Source organism: Agelaius tricolor, unplaced genomic scaffold (assembly GCF_023055355.1).
Source record: "Agelaius tricolor isolate 1412-34295 unplaced genomic scaffold, bAgeTri1.0.p SCAF_4, whole genome shotgun sequence".
NCBI classification, from domain to species: domain Eukaryota; kingdom Metazoa; phylum Chordata; class Aves; order Passeriformes; family Icteridae; genus Agelaius; species Agelaius tricolor.
Window position 1 is genome coordinate 38,851,004 of NW_027269264.1, and position 16,588 is coordinate 38,867,591.

The 16,588-nt window shown below is 37.9% G+C and overlaps 1 protein-coding gene across 2 annotated transcripts in view; it reads right to left on the minus strand.

Moving 5' to 3' along the window:
* The window catches only part of ZSWIM6 (zinc finger SWIM-type containing 6), a 108,526-nt gene that overhangs the window by 27,745 nt on the left and 64,193 nt on the right, over window positions 1-16,588 (minus strand). For both annotated transcript variants that reach the window (XM_071425357.1, XM_071425356.1), the window contains 2 exons: window positions 10,876-11,024; window positions 10,121-10,271 (listed from right to left, as the gene is read on the minus strand). In XM_071425357.1, the coding sequence (XP_071281458.1) occupies window positions 10,121-10,271; window positions 10,876-11,024 (300 nt within the window). The remainder of the gene's footprint in view (window positions 1-10,120; window positions 10,272-10,875; window positions 11,025-16,588) is intronic.

Sequence of the window (16,588 nt, forward strand, 5' to 3'; positions counted from 1 at the left end):
CAAGTCCCACTGGAGACTGCTCCAATTAAACAGTTGCCTTTATAGAATGGTAAAGATAGGCAAAGTGCTTCAGTACTATTCCCTTTTCAATCAGAACATCAAGGAAAACTACTCTCAGCACTCAGTTGCACCCAAGTCGCAATTTTATTCACAAAAATGCCGTAATGCATTCTGGTTTCAATATTTAGCCTTCAGAAAAAAAGGTTTTCTTTGGGTGTTGTGTTTTTTGGAGAACAGAGTGCTTCATTTTGCACTAATTCATTCTATTACTGAATTAAACTTTGATGTATTGGTCTTGACAAGTGCTTCATGCTGATTGTATTGTGTATGATAGCATAATCACTCCCCTTGCATTTCACACTAGCTGGCTGATTAACGCCATAGATTACCCGCAGCACTGATGGCACGAGGGAATCACTGCCCTTCTGCAGGCTAACCTCCGAGCACGCATTTCAGAGAGGGGAAGTGTAAAACAGAGACAAAATAAAATGCCTAATTCCTTAAGCTTCTCTTTCTTGCTGCCTGCTGCTGCTATAAGGGTTAAAGGCACATGTGCATTTGGCTGAAACATGTTATTTACATCCTGAGATCCTATTCTAAGCTATCAGCAACCATGAGATCTGATTTCTGTGTCAAGTAACTACAAACTTCTGCTTTCTCTTTCTGTGTTTTCAACTTTTAACACAACAGAATAAGGAATTAACCGCACGCTTCAGACATTTTGCATGAGCCTGTTGTTCTGGGTTATGACCTTTCACGAATGTTTTAAAAATTCCAATGACCAAAAGGTTTCAAAGGTTTTCAAAGAACAGGAATTTGCTTGAAAGGTGCAGTTTACAGTGTATCAGTGGACTATGATCTCCCCAAGAGAACACTTAAGGATCAGTCATACGTTCATTAGATACCCCTGTTGCATCTATAGTGCTCTATAACCTAACCACCGTAGCAAGACAGGGGCTATTAGTCTACAAAGCTGAAGAAAAGTAAAAAGAACCTGCAAATGAACCTTACTGATTAACTTTCCTCATATTTACAAAACTATCTAATAATTTGTTTACAATCAATCAAGTGAAGGCAGAAGCATGGCTAATACTAACATATATAGTACAAAAATGGTCCTTTATCTTAATATAACTCTTCACAATTTTAACTAGCTGCCAATATTTACAGCTAGGTGGAGAACACAAAGTATGCTCCTGACCAAAATATGTATCAGATATTTTACCAATTACTTTATCTACCAATATACTCTCAGTAGGAACAGTCTATCTTCAGAGACTTCAAGAATTTTCAGAAAGTTGATGTGACTGTAACTATAAATGCATTAAGCTACTTCCATATAAATTTATCCTTGAGATGAATGAATTCCTCTCACAAGTAATTTTTAAAGAAGAGGCCGAACAGGAGATGTTTGTCCAACAAAACAAGCTATTAATAAAGCAGAGACACAAAAATACCTCTCCTTTACAAAAAACCACAAAAATCAACCAACGGAACAAAAAACTACCAAAAACATGGAGCAAGTGCAAACACTCCCAGGCATACCGGGAATTACAATTGCCACAACTGTTCTCACAGAACATAAATAATGCACTGTAACTGACCAAAGGAATACATTCTGATTGTCTAGTTTGAATTCCTTCCTACACTTTTGTTTCACAAGTCACTTCCACCTTCAAGTTCAAACATGACTGCTGAGTTTTTACAAAAACAGCAGACTTCAATTACAACTTTTACTACAAGAATCTAGCACAGCACCTGGCTAGACAGCTTACTGACTACTTACCACAATGCAAAATTCTAAGGTTATTTTTAGTTTTTAGTTAAATTTCTCCAGCTCCAATTGTAATTTTCAGCTACGTTTTGTGGGTTTTGAAGAACTGTCTTCCCTATAAAATTTTTTGTCTATATAATAGATAGTTATAAAGGATTTCCTTTGTCTTGACTTGACACACCCAAGTGGCTTGATATTCTTGCACCTCTCACTTCCAATTTTTTTTTTTCCCAGTAGTCATGGAATACTGGAAAAAGACAAAAGATTGGAAAATAGCACAAGGCTACATGGCTGAATCAGATGTAAAGCTCAGAAGTCAGTGAAGACTCAGTAATTCTTCCCCATGAATCTATCATTTTTCTCTAGGTCTGGTATTTACTAGAAGTGACATTGGAAAATTGAATGGTAGCCTACTGTTACTGAAGTATGAAAAATAACACTAGGGGAAAATAACACTATCAGCTTGGCTTAGAGTAAAACTCTGTCCTTAATCTTTGCAGACATGACTCCACAGTTAGGGCTGTGGAGTTGTGCACCAGCTTCAATACACATCATTTTTTAGGACAATTTCAAGTAAATCAATTCAACATCACAGGAATTAAAAAAAAAACTGCTTTAATGTGGGTACTTACAAAAACCCTGAAGTACTTTACAACCAACTAAACAGAATGGAAATGCAACTTTCTGTATGGCATTAAAAATAAACCCCTCAAGCTATGCTTACACACTAAAGGTAATTATTGTGACCATTATTTCTGAAATCTGATAAATGCCACAGGATTAGCTCAGCTGGTTAGAGCATGGTTCTAATAACACAAGTTTGTGGGTTTGATCCCCATATGGGCCATTCACTTATGAGCTGGATTCAGTGATCCTTCTGGGTCCTTTCCAACTCAGAATATTCTGTGATACTACCTAGAAAACCCAATTTTTACTGTCATACTCTGGCCTCACATACACCTTCATTTCAAATACTCTTAGGGCAATGTCAGTAATGGAGGAAGAAGGAAATGATCCCCAGAGAAGATGGACAAATCCATCTTTGCAGAACAGCAGCCTGGCTTCATTCACTGAGGAAATGAAGGTGACAGCATCAACCAAGACACTGTAGGGCCATGACAGCAATTCAAGTCGTCATCCATAACTCAGGTCTTGGAATAGCAAAACTACCTTGTGATGCTAATTCTGACTATTGTTAATTTAGCACCTCCAACAACAGAAATCATTCAAAGACACTGACATAAATCAACAGCTTGTTCTGTGAAAAAGCAGGTGTCACCTTAAGTGCATGAGCTAAGGGTACATGTGTTTCACAAGACAGCTGAGACTAAACAATATTAATGTAACTACTACTTAAGCAAAGACAGCCTACTGGATATGATACAGTTTGAGACAAAATTATGTGTAAGACACCACTCTACCTAGAAAAGCCCCACAATGAAAGACCAAGGGAAATGGTGCATCCAACCTCCCTTCAAAAACAGGACTTCCTACAGCTTTCATTTCAAGGCCAGAAATGCCCTATGTGCAACTGACTAATCTATACCTAGAAATCTGAAGTTAACTTTATTTTCTACAAGAGCAGGGCATGGATACTTTCTTTAGCTTTATGGCAATACATGATGCAATTATAAGTGGGTATATTAAACAATATAAAGACAATAAGCATATAAACTTGGCAGTTGAATTTCAAACTCAGTCTTGCTGTACTGTTTTATAAAAACCATAAAATACAGGGGAAAGTAATTATCTCTACTACATGGCTGACCCAAAAAATGGAGACTGCAAAAAGTATGCAGGTCCAAAAAAATGGTACTAGAGCACCAAAACTGTAAGGAATGCTTAACTTTATCCGTTCTTTTTCATGCCAGCCCTGGAGTAATCATTAAGTCTGGCACCAGGAAGGAATTCCTCTAGAGGCATACTGGCAACAACCATAGCTGCTTTTGTCCTTTTTCCCCCTCCCCCTTAAGCACTAAGCACAGATAATCTGTTCAGAACAGCTGGCATGTCCCATTCATACAGGTTTGTCTCTAACTGCAAAGGGAAGGAATGCCTGAGACAGAAATATAGATAGAAAATAGCTTCATTCAGTTAAGGTTAAAAGAATCTAACACTGTTTTCTAGAGATGACTATAAATTTTTATCAGGAAAAAATTCAGAGTGTTTTCCAAATTTAACAAAAAAAAACCAACAAACCAACATTATTTAACACTTGCTCATTAGTTTGCTTATGGCAAGTGGTAATTAAATCTCTCTTAAGTCCTTTGCTAACCTCAACATTTAGAATTAAGCTTTAGATGAGGAGCAAAGTGTTACTAATAAAGATCTAGGCATGATCCATCAGTAATTATATTGTACTATTTCTCTGTAACACATGACCTTGTAAAATGGTACTTTATTTTAACTTGTAACACAAAACTATATCATTCTAATCCAGAAAATGGTCAACATACCAGTGTGAAATCAAAATAGACTATCAGCCTGACCCAACATTAAAAAGTGGTATACAACAGAGCAAAGTACTAGTGAAAACCTACTAAGAACTAGTGCAGCAAAGCCTCGTTACCCACCATACTCCTTTGTAGAAATGGTCCATTTAATATGCTAGTATACATTTAGTATATAACAGAAAGGACTGCAAGAATGCTACTGGAAAGAGCTTTATCACACGAATGAGGGTCATTTCAGTACCATAAGAGGTTCCTACACTTAAACACTTGAGATTCCAATCGGTGGTTGAGGTACAGAGATTACACAATAAATGTGGAAGGTACACAGCTGAACATAGAGAGTACCATTTAAGTTCTCATCAACATTATAAAATAAGATGACCAAGAGAGACCTGGACCAGCATGAAGCAAAACCACAACACATTCACCAGCTCTATTCACTGCCCTGCCTTGCCAAGGACCTCTTTGGACACTTCTTCCCCATGACAATGCCATCATATTTCTACTTCACAAGAAACTAATCCTTGACTCTAAAAAACCCAACTCTCTCTCCCTTTAGGAGTTCTAAAATATCAAAATGGAGGAAATATACTAGAAATGTTTGTTTTGGAACATGCAAATTATGCAAAGTTGCTTCACCTTGAAGATAAGCAATAGGATATGAAGATATTGAAAATGGTAGCTCACAGGAAAAAACCTGATTCTATAATCTACATGTTGACAAGGTGTTGGGCTCCATCACTCCATCAAGCAGTAGATACTTGTCTTAGATTCATCTACTTGACTGCTTTCATCAGATTAAGCATCTGGGATTTAATTTAGGAGTTTCAGCTTTATTAAGCTGTCACAAGAGCAGCCCTATTCTGATAACAGTACCTGGTCTAATTATGGCCTGGTTTAGGGTTGACAAGTACAGTGATTCATTCATGGCACATGAGAAGCAATAAAAAGTTGTTTTGCATTACAGCTTTAAAAATGTAGACACTTTTTTCATTTAATTTGTCACTTAGCTTTTGCTAAGAGGACTGTTAAATTGCAGTAAGAGGCAAATGGGGCTTTTAGTTTAAATGCAATCCCCATATTTAAATGATCTGTAACGGCACAGCGCTCAAGTGGGAACACCATTGTTTCACCCTGGGCCGTGATGGTGACATGTGACTTTTGTATTCAGGTCCTGTAATATCCATGTGGCTAAAGGGCTTCCTATTTCATTTCACAGCCAGAAGCCTGAAGAAAACACCAATTAACTTGCAGATCCCATTTGCCAACAAAACAGTCTCTTCCCAGTGTCTGGCAGTGCTCAACATTTAATTCCAAAACAGAGCCTCACAGCCATCATGATCCCTGGGCTGGAGTACAAAGTCAATTTTCCCCCTTTTTTAGGGGGAATCTTTTTATTTTTCATGAGAACAAGCAACTTTTACTTTATTTTTCATGGATGAGTATTCATGAATTGCCCTCTACTAAGATCACACAGTCCATTTTTTTTTCTCTCTAGTCTATAAAGAAAGCTTTCTTTCAAATCAGAGATCTCAGCTCAACAGGCATCAGCAGGTATTTACTTTCCATTTCCATTTCCATACTCCATTTTACTAGTGCAATTTAATTAGAAGGCAAACCAAGGGGCTTCAGATGATTAATCATTATGACATCCTAAACTCCTCAACCATGGTCACCATGAGTCAAACATCTAAAAAACAGCATGTGAAATTTATATACTGGGATACCATTTAAACAGCAATGTGAAGAATTCCAACTCTGCTTTAAACTCTGCAAAGTGGAACTCATGTATTACTGTGGCAAGTTGGAAGTAATCACCAGTGCATCACTGAAACTGCATCTAAATTCTCCTAGCTTGAGAAGTATCTGAGCAAGCCTTAGAGCTCTGACCTGTAGCCTTTCCAATAGCATACCTCTGACATTCCATAAGTAGCATACAACTCATCCCATTCCTTGATGTAGAACAGGAAAATCTGCTAGGCAATTATTATATTTTACTCCCTATCTAGAGGTTTTAAAAAACAACTGCCTAGTTATGTGGAAGAACTTTTTTATTAACATGATGCTTTTGCTCAAGAAATTAGGACTTTGTTCTAAAAATTGCCAGGTTCATACTTGGACCTAAAGTACTTCATTTGGGGGTCTTGAGTGGACGTTTCAGTGATTTTAAGGGGGTTTTTTCATTTTTATTTTAGGTGTGCAGTGTTTCACTGTTGTTGTTTTTAAATCAGCACCTTCATTCAAACCCAAAATGACTTCTACTGAAATCAGCAATTTACCACAAACTTGAACAGGAACTATGATCAAAGCTCAGTGTGTCCTTCCAGTACCCTTGCCAACACCCAATGCCAGGCAGGAAGCATCACTTAAGTTCTAATGAAAGGTTCAAATGACCCAGTGAAGGAGCAAAGCTGAAGTTATTTAAGTATGCTTAAAAGTCTATCCCAAGATGGAACTGACAAAGTGGCCATATGCCTAGCAGTTGGCAGACAGCATACCAAGGCAAGCAAGAGAGCCTTTATTAAGCAGAGTCTATATTTACTTACTTTGTATGGCCTAAAATTCTCCCTAACTACAACAAATGGCTACCTACCTGTGACATACATGAGAGTACAGCTAAAAGTTTTTTTTGAAAGACATATATATATGCCTCCTCCAGATTACTCTGAACAGGTAATAAAAATGTTAAATATGCAGAGGCCTGTGTCTCACACCCTCCATCAATATTTTGGTTCTCTGACACTCTAGAAGATAACAAGCCAACATTTCTTTGTAACGCCATGAAAGCATGACTCTTTTAAACTCAGTGTCTGAGTTACCTCTTCTACTAGAACAGATCATATCTTGCTGGGGCTACCCTGATTTTCCCTCTGCAGTCTGCTATTGTAACTCTGGTCTCCCTTAAAATCTATTTGAACTTTTTGTACATTCATTTTTTTTCCATGAGATGCAAGTTTCACATGGAAAAAGTAATGTTTTATGTGAAAACAGGGAAGCTCAAGTAAAGTAAGATCCTAGCAAAAACACTGCAGAAGCTTGTAGCCTTCACATCAGGTAGGAGTTAATCTGGAGCAATTCACACAACTAACAGGGTTTTGGAGGCAACTTGCTATGCACCAGTGGAAGGAACCAAGATATCCTATCAGTGGGAAGAAGAAATAGACAGTTTAGAATCATAGAATCATGGAGATGGAAGAATCAAGTTAAGTTCTACCCTTTGCCTACTGCCCACCTGGTGTGACTGAAGAGTATTGGCAACTGAAACCATGGTACAAGATCAACATATTTTGATTCTTTTAAGAAGTGTCAGAGCAGTCCAGAACTGAAACAATACGGTCAGCCTCAGACTGCAAATACAGCAGGTCAGGCAGTGGTAAGGCTGCTTTTTGGAAGTGACATCTAGAATTCTGATTAACTGGAGATAAACTAAATTCAATTAATCCAAAAGTATTTATTATTTGATCCTGCAAAAAGATAGATTCTACCTCCTCTACCTTCAGACAGGTGTTGTCAAGAAAATGATGTTAAAGAAGACTGATGAAACAAGAGGAGCCGCTACAAAAATTTTAAAAAAACTTTTTTGTTTATTGACAGCATGTGGCAAGACTGCTACAGGTAACAGATGGAGAACACATTTCTGCCTCTCCCACCACCTACCAACTCAACCCACATAAGCAATGAAGCATGAGACCCTCCAGGTTTCAGTATCCTGGAATACAATTTTGTTCCATGTATGTCCAGCTAGGCATGTGCCTTGCTTGGCAAAAACTGTTATTTTCGGCAAAAACAAGACAAGGCATCATAAAAATGGTGGTTAAACTTGCAGTTATTTCTAGACTCCAACAGAGCTTTGCATGCTATGATATTAAGGATTCTGGTCATAGAAGTATAGGTGATTAGCAGCTTATTAGCCTAGTGCTTCAATTAGAGTGAACATAATTTTTGCTATACAGGTTATATCCAATCTTATCCCACCAGTTGGTATCTGATTCAATCATCATTTTTGACCTCTAAGAGTGCAAAAGTTAAGTTTTGCATTTGAGACTTCTTTTCTAAATGAAGCATATTACTCTTACTTGGATTTGATTTCATTTAGCTTGATTTTGGACCTTTAAATTACATTAAGAGCATTATGATATTTGCTCTCTTCTTTACATTACTTACATAATGTCTCACAGGACATCATCTGTAAACTTTTGCTTGTTTGTTATTAAATGTCTTTATGTTTCCTGCCACATAAGCCAGACGTAGCCATATTGACCAGAGCCCATCAAAACAGACTTCTTTAAGTCTAGACTTGAAAAGCCTTTCCAGAAAGAGAACACAGGTTTCTAATCCAAATTCCATGAATCACAATGGAGTTCCATTTAGGCCATGCGTGTCTCCAGTTTGCTTTAGGAAAGAGCCTCCAAGACACCTGTAGTAAGGTTTGGAATGCTAAGACAGACACGTTAATACGTTCACTCATACACTCAGTGAATTATCTCTCAGAGGAATGAATCAGATTTACCACTATATTTTAAATCAGATTGTCTTTAATCTCCCACACACTTGCGTATCTACTAGTTAGTAGTTTGTTACAGCAGTTGATATATCTAGGAATGCAATGCTTGTGGTTACTTTCTATCTTTCCTCTCACGATGCCATCCTGAAAAACAAGTTTTATTGATTTTCCCTTCAGATAACACCCTGTATCAATAGAGGCTGAGAGGGATTTAGAGCAGCCCTGCAGTGAAGTACTTGGTGTTACTAGTGGATAAGAGGCTGGACATGACCCAGCCATGGGCCGTCACAGCTCAGAGAGCCACATGTGTCCTGGGCTGCATCCAGAGCAGTGTTGGGAAGGGAGGGGATTCTGCCCCTCTGCTCTGCTGAGACTCCACCTGCAGTGCTGCATCAGCTCTGGGGTCACAGCACAGGAAGGACATAGACTCATTGGAGGAGACTGAGAGAAGGGCCACAGAGACGACAAGAGGGACAGAGCACTCGCCATAAAAGGAAAGGCTGAGAGAGTTCGGGTTTACTCAGCTTGGAGAAGGCTTTGGGGAGAGCTTAGAGCACCTTCCAGTACCTAAAGGAGACCTACAAGAAGACTGAAGAGGAACTTTTTACAAGGCATGTAGTGAGCAAAGGGGAATGGCTTTATAGTGAAAGCTGGAAAGTTTAGATTTGGTATTAGGAAAAACATTCTTTACTGTGAGGGTGGTGAGGCACTGGAACCATTTGCTCAGAGCAGCTGCAGATGCCCCATCCCTTGAAGTGTTTCAAAGCCAGGTTGGATGAAACTCTGAGCAAACTGGTCTAGCAAAAATTGTACCTGCCCATGGCAGGGCAGTTGGAACTAGGTGATCTCTAATGTCCTTTCCAATCCAAACCATTTAATGGTCCTGAGACGAGATTCTTAACAGATTTTGAAAACTTCTGAAGTAGTAGTTCAAAACTGTACTAGTGAAGTCCTGGACATCAGTTCGAATATACCTTTCCCATTTCAGCAATGTTGTTAGTCTTCTGTATTTTGTCTCCTTTCTCGCTCAGTAATTGACTTCTGTAACTGTGAATCAGTTTCCTCCTCAACCTTTCCAGCTCAGCACTAGAGGCTTATGTATTTCACCTCAGCGGTGTAGCTACATTTCCACTTTTTGCTTTATTCTTTCTAGAGCCTCTAGTACTCAAGTGTTGGAATTGTACTTCTTTTACACCATGTTCCCAAATGCAAGGGTCTCAATCTGTAGGTCAGAAATTTGATTTTACCCAAACTTAACTGACTAAAAGAAAACTGCAGGAAACTCTAATCTGCTCAGCCTAGAATCACAATAGAAGTTTTTCTCAACTCCAAATATATAACTGTTTCTTTATTAAACATATGAACACCTAAACAAGTCTGTGAATTTACCCAGTTCATCCCAGAGCTGCCTATACTTGTCAGTCATTGTAGTTCCTTGTTGTCTCCAAAGCGACAGACGGGGGTCAGCCATGAACTGTTCTGTTATCAACGTCAACATGCGCGCTCCATTTGAATCTCTCATTTTTAGCATCTCTCGCACCTAGGAAACGAGTCTTTTAATACAAACTTGAAAAAAGCAAAGAAATCGCAGTACAGACAATATGCTGCAGTGTTAAATATTCCCCTTTTGCTAAGTTAGAAATGCAATTCATATGTATGATGGCAAATTTTTAGGTAGAAAAAACAGTCTGCCTTCCCAATTTTTGACAAAATTTTGGGCTCAGTATCCAATTGCAATTCTTCAGAGAATTTTTCCACAAGCAATCCACAGGTGTATTATACAAACTGCTGTAAGGTTTTCCAACATTTTGGGGGTGGGAAGGAAGAAGAGAACAGCAAAGCTGTAGAAGCTTGAAATGTTACTTCATATCCTTACACTGATCAAGACAAACCAGATTGTAGTCCACTTCTGTACAACTCATTGTCAAGTTGCCATTGTATTCCCAAGGCTTTGTGTTATTTTAGAATAGCAGAATCTAGAACTCTGAGTAAGATGCAAGCAAGTACAGACCGGCTTGGGGAAAGAAAGGGGAAAGAAAAAAAGGTTCAGAGTACTCAACACACCTTTGCAAAAAGCAAGCAAGTACAGACCGGCTTGGGGAAAGAAAGGGGAAAGAAAAAAAGGTTCAGAGTACTCAACACACCTTTGCAAAAAGCAAATTGAGCTGCTTCCCTGATCCATGGTATCCACCCTGGGAAAGGAAGAGTTTAACCTGTTCTTGGACTTGTTCCTCATCCAAATGCCAGCAATTTTCATCATCTATGCTAGCACCTGCTGTTGGGTCAGGAGCACCTGCAAACAGCAAGAAAAGAAATCATTATGTTCTATATGAAGAAGAGAGGTTCTTGAGTCCAGGGGAGAGGACTACTGCAGAGGGGTTTTTTATGTCTTCTCCTGTTTTGGATGCCTTGATTTTAATCTAAACAGTCTTTAGAATAGACTTAAATTTCTTCTCAGTAGTCTTAAGCACTTAGAAATTATACCTATGAAAAGGCATTTAAATACATAATATTCTCTTCTCTGACAAAACATTAGAATCAAGGTAAGGGTTTTTCTTCCCATCTCAGCAGCTACACTAGAATGATTTTACAAGGAAAATTAAGATTTTTGAATTATATTTCTACCACTGTGATGTTAAAACCACTCTCCCCAAAACACCTGTGTAATTCCTGTACCTTCAGCAATCTTGCTCAGGTTTAAGTGACTGCTAGTGAGCGCTGCTATTGATGAACATGAGGAGAATCATCACCTTGGTGCCTCTGAGCTGTGATGGCTCTGCAAAGCTAAACAAAGAGTAAAAAAATCCCCAAACAAATCCAAAGTCTTAAAGCACTAAAGGCATTTCCATCATAAGTAAGAGCTATAGACACTCGACTATGCTGCTTTCAAGGAAGCATTTTTACATAGGCAATGTCATCTGCACAGAGTCAATTAAGAGCCACTTGACTTGAATTAGCCCAGTATCAACTGAAATTACTAGATTCACATAAAGTAGTGCTTTGGCCACAGATTGCCATAACGCAGCTTTTGCAGATCAGACCAGTGATGTTCCCTCTCTTGAACTTAACAAGTTCTTGCACCATCTAATAAACTATATTTTTCTGAAGAACCCTGCACCTCCACTGGACATCTTCTAAAAGGTCTTCAAACTTAACAGGCTAAAAAGTACTTATCTACAGTATTGGATTCAGCTCAAGGTTGGGAATCACCATACCACATTATCAGTTATTTTAAGCATGGCTGAGACTCAAGTTGACTTTACATTTTAATTTTGAATTTATTACAGCTGCATAATCTCTATTATGTTTTGAGAAGATGTTATAGAAATGAATCATGTTCAACAATTCTCTCATTGAAATCTGTGTCCATGTTACTCTGTAGAAAAAAAGAAAATATTGCCAGGGAAAGAAAATGACATAAATGTCTAAAAAGCTGGGACTTTTTATAGAAATCCTAAAAACTTAAGAAACCAAAATAGCTACAACTCTACGATGCACAGGAAAAAAACCCATTGATTCTATTGATTCAAACTTTTGTTTCACAATTGCAGCTTTGCCATGAAGGTGATGCTTTTAAGTGCTCACACGAAATGCTGAACTCTTTATTCAATGAAAATACAAACAGAAGATTTAGAGGGTCAGAGGGATGTCTTATCTACAAATTGCTGAGACAGTAAACAAAAAAATGTTTCAGCTCAGCAACTTCCTAAACTGTCTCATTTTCACAGCCTAAAGCAGGGAACAATGCACTGCTGTATATATATACACACATATGTGCCTAATTAATAAGAAATTATGTCTTTGGAGGTGTGAATAAACTCTCCTGCTTCCCACAGGAACACAAAAATGTCTCAGAAGACAGGAATCAAGCTCAAGACAGCATAAAAACCAAGGAATCAAAAACTTGCTCTTCTGCAAATGTTTTCATCTTCAATTTATTTTTTTAAAGGGTTTTCAATTCTGTCAGCTACATGAAACACATACTGGTAAGTCTTTGGTTGCACAGAACAAGATAAAAAGGAAAATCAAGCCACACAAGAATAAGCAGTGCAGCTGTTGCACAGACCAGGTTTGCAGTATCACCGTGCAAATAGTTTAAATATTTCATTGCTCTAAAACACAAAGAGGGTGAAGAGGAACTTTATAAAAGCAACAGTATATACAAGATACATTTAAATTTGTTCCTTACTTCAATAGAGATTTATCTTTAAATAATCTTGGTAGGGTTACTTTCAAACTGAATTAAAAATAGCCCAGTATTCCCCAGCTAAGCTTCCCTATTTAGGGGAAGAAAAAAAAATCATTCTGCAACTGTTTACACTTTATCAAAAGCTCACCTGTCATTTTGTGTTACAAGGTAAGAAAAGCAATACAGCTACCACAGATTCTTTAACAACAGGTTTCCTTTACAAAAATAAGTGTGCCTGCTACCCAGGGCCACCAGCACTGCCTCCACCAAGGCTACTCCTGCCAGTATCATCCCAAATATATCTTAACCAGGAGCACAGTATCACTACACTCACACCACTGTTACTTGCAAGCTGTTAGGCCAGACGACTGTAAAGGATGAAGGTGCCAAGAGTCTGTGCCTTACAGTCCTCTGCAGCACAGTACACAGATACTCTGACTGAGAATGATTTTCTTTCTTACAAGATCTTACATAGCCAATATTCAGTATGATCAAAATTTTTAATTCTAAAGAAATTTCAGTGTACATATAAGCAGCACCAGCTACAGTTGCAATTCACTCATCTTTCAATCTGGTTGGCAGTCTTCAGCCATAGCTGTGGCATGAGGACACTGTGTCTGATCAGGCACAAGTCCAGACACCTTTCAACAAAGGCAGCAGCCAGGCAGCCTACTGATGCTGCTGGAGAAGCCTCAGCTTCAGCTGCTTATCATTCTTGTTTTGGGGTCAAGACATGACCATCTCCCACGTCTCTCAACTATCTAGGCACTTTTCAAGTTCACTAGGTTCACCTACACCCAGGTGACTCATCTAGCCTGTTTCCTCTCCCACTTGAACAGATCATGGATGGGATTTCTACACTGGCATTTCTTCTGAAAACACAGGAGTGGGTGAATAGGTAAGGAACTATCTGAATGAGCAGGAGGAGGAAGCTGCCTTAGGGGCTGTGAGAAGCCCTAGCAGTAGCTGTCAGGAAGGCTCAGGCTCAACATTGAATAGGCAGAGCTGAAGGCTCAACCCAAAGGCAGCAGCTTCGCTCAGGGTGTGGCACGGCCCTGAACTAGCACTGGCAAGGCTTTGGCAGAAGGACAATTTGGCTGCAGAAAGAAAAGAGGAACATGAACAGCCCTGAATTTAAACTCTGCAGGGCAGTTTGGTACCAGGGTTAAACCCTGTCTACCACTTGTAACCTGGGGATAAGTGTTACTCATGTGCTTCAGAAAGATGTCATGAGGATACATGAGTTCACATTTGAACTATGAAAGTGAGAAGTACTGTATAATTATGCTAATATTAAAACCTGTAATTAAAGTGTGTCAGTTTATAGACACTAAACTAACATATTAATCTCCTTCTCCCCAGCCTCTGGCTTTTTAAACTTTTGCCATGACTGGTCTTTGAAATACACTGTACATCATGTACATACATTTAAACATAATAAATAAAGTCTTCATAACCAGTATACAGACACAGCCATATATACTTACTCACGCTCTTTTACTATAATTACTAAATTGCAATCTCAGCAGTCAAAGCAGGAATATTGTGCACAACTGTTTGTGACACTGAACACCTAATAGCGTTTGAAAACAGGGTAGCGGCCTCTTACATTTAGGGTCATAGCATGTTAAATATAACCAACTCCCAAGTTCTAAGAAGCAGAAGCATTTGAAAAATAAGCACTTGGTTCATTTACATAGCATTTAAAAGCAACTGCTTTCAAGATGAGCAACCATGTTTAAGAACTGATGCTGTACATGGAGAACTTAACCTCACAAAATAGAAGCAAGTAGGGAGCAATGACTAAAAATGGACTAAAGTTCTTACATTGCCAACTACTCAGGGGCAGATCAACAGGGAGATTTGGATAAAACAAGGCAAACTCCTTCTCTGATCCTTATTTCTGCAGTATCAAAAGAGTTGACTTCAAATAAAATCATGCTGAATTATTCACTTGTAGCATCTACACAGATATTTTCTTGAACTTTCTAATAAAAATGTCATTAATTTAAGTATACAAATGAACTGTAGATCAGGTACATTTTATTAAAAGTCATCCCATGGCAGCATTAAGGAGAAGATATGGAAAAATTACTACAAATAAAAAGCATGACTTAATGAGTATTATGTGAAGACAGAATGAAAGAAACCCAGCTAGAAACCAATGTTGCTAGATGCTCATTCACAACAGAACAGTGATTGATTTTAAAAACACAGTATACTCGAATTATTCTAAACAATAATTAGATAAAACCAAAGATCATTAAAATAATGATTCAAAAATATTATTATGTCTTTGATTCTCCAAATGATTCCAAGTTTAGACATAAGTCTAAAGGACTTATAGACCTTTGGGTGCACTTCAGGACCTTTGGGTGCACTATTTAACACCTGTTCAGCAGCTCACAGCACCAAAGGAAAACAGCAAATGCTATGAAGCCTGTCAGTGATAACAACACAAAACATGAAGACTATGCTAAGTTGCAGAGGAAAGTTAATTAAATGCCAACAAGTTTTTTAACTTTAAAAAATTCTGCATTCCCTCTGTACATATAGCCAAACATGCTGTATTATCTACTAACAATATCTAACTTCTCCTGTTAAAATCCGCATCTCACAAAAATCCACATCATCATATAGTAATACATTTCAAAACTTATTTATGCATGACAGATAGAAGAACTCTATCAGTATAGATAAGCATACTTTATTTTAATTATTTATCTTCCATGTCTTTTAGCAAAATCTCACCATTTTCTATGCAACAAGTTTTATATTTATGTTTAGTGTATCTGAAAAAACCTTTCTTAAAAATATTAGTTTCATAAATTATTTTTCATGTTACTTTTCAGCTACCAGTCTTTTCTTTTTATTTTTACATTCTACTGCTTATTTACATTTAGTTAGGTTTCTTGAATTTCTCTAGTTTTGGCTACTCTTACTTTTACTTCCTCCCCAGATCTGGCTCACCAAACAATTCTCATACTAAGCACTTTCATTCTTTAAAGGAAATTCACCTGCCACTTCCTGCATTCATCTTTTACAACTAGACTCTCAATCAATTTTGAACTTTAGGCAGGGCCATGTGAAAGATCCTTTATGTAATGTTAACATAACATAACTTTATATAATGTTAAAGAAAATAATTTATTTTTATTCTTTTTACTAGCAGATCAGCAATATATTTTATTCAGCCCTACCCTACTCCACAATATTCTATTAAAACACCCATCATTCTAGTTAATACATTAAGTACATCTAAACACGTATTAACCTGTACCTCCAGATTGCCTCTTTGAACTTAATAGTTACAGGAACAACATTAGATATTCTGAAATTTTCTTTGAAAGCTTCTTTTTTGTAGATGTTTTCTTCTTGAATGCCTCCCACAGCACTGCTAATATACATTACAAATTAACATTTGTTGAGGATGTGCCCATATTTGCTTGGACAAATGCAGAAAAAAGTAGAGAAAACAAGGTGCCTGTCTTTTGAAGATGAATATACTTCAGCTGCTTCCTCCCAGACCCTCCCTCTTAAACTTGAGTTCACCTGTATGTGGATCTGTACTGGCAAGTGACTTTTACTGCGAGTTGGAGAATCAGAGAAAGGCAGAAAGTCTGGAGAAATCCATATATCTCCTCCAAGAGCAGAGATTGCAACAGCAG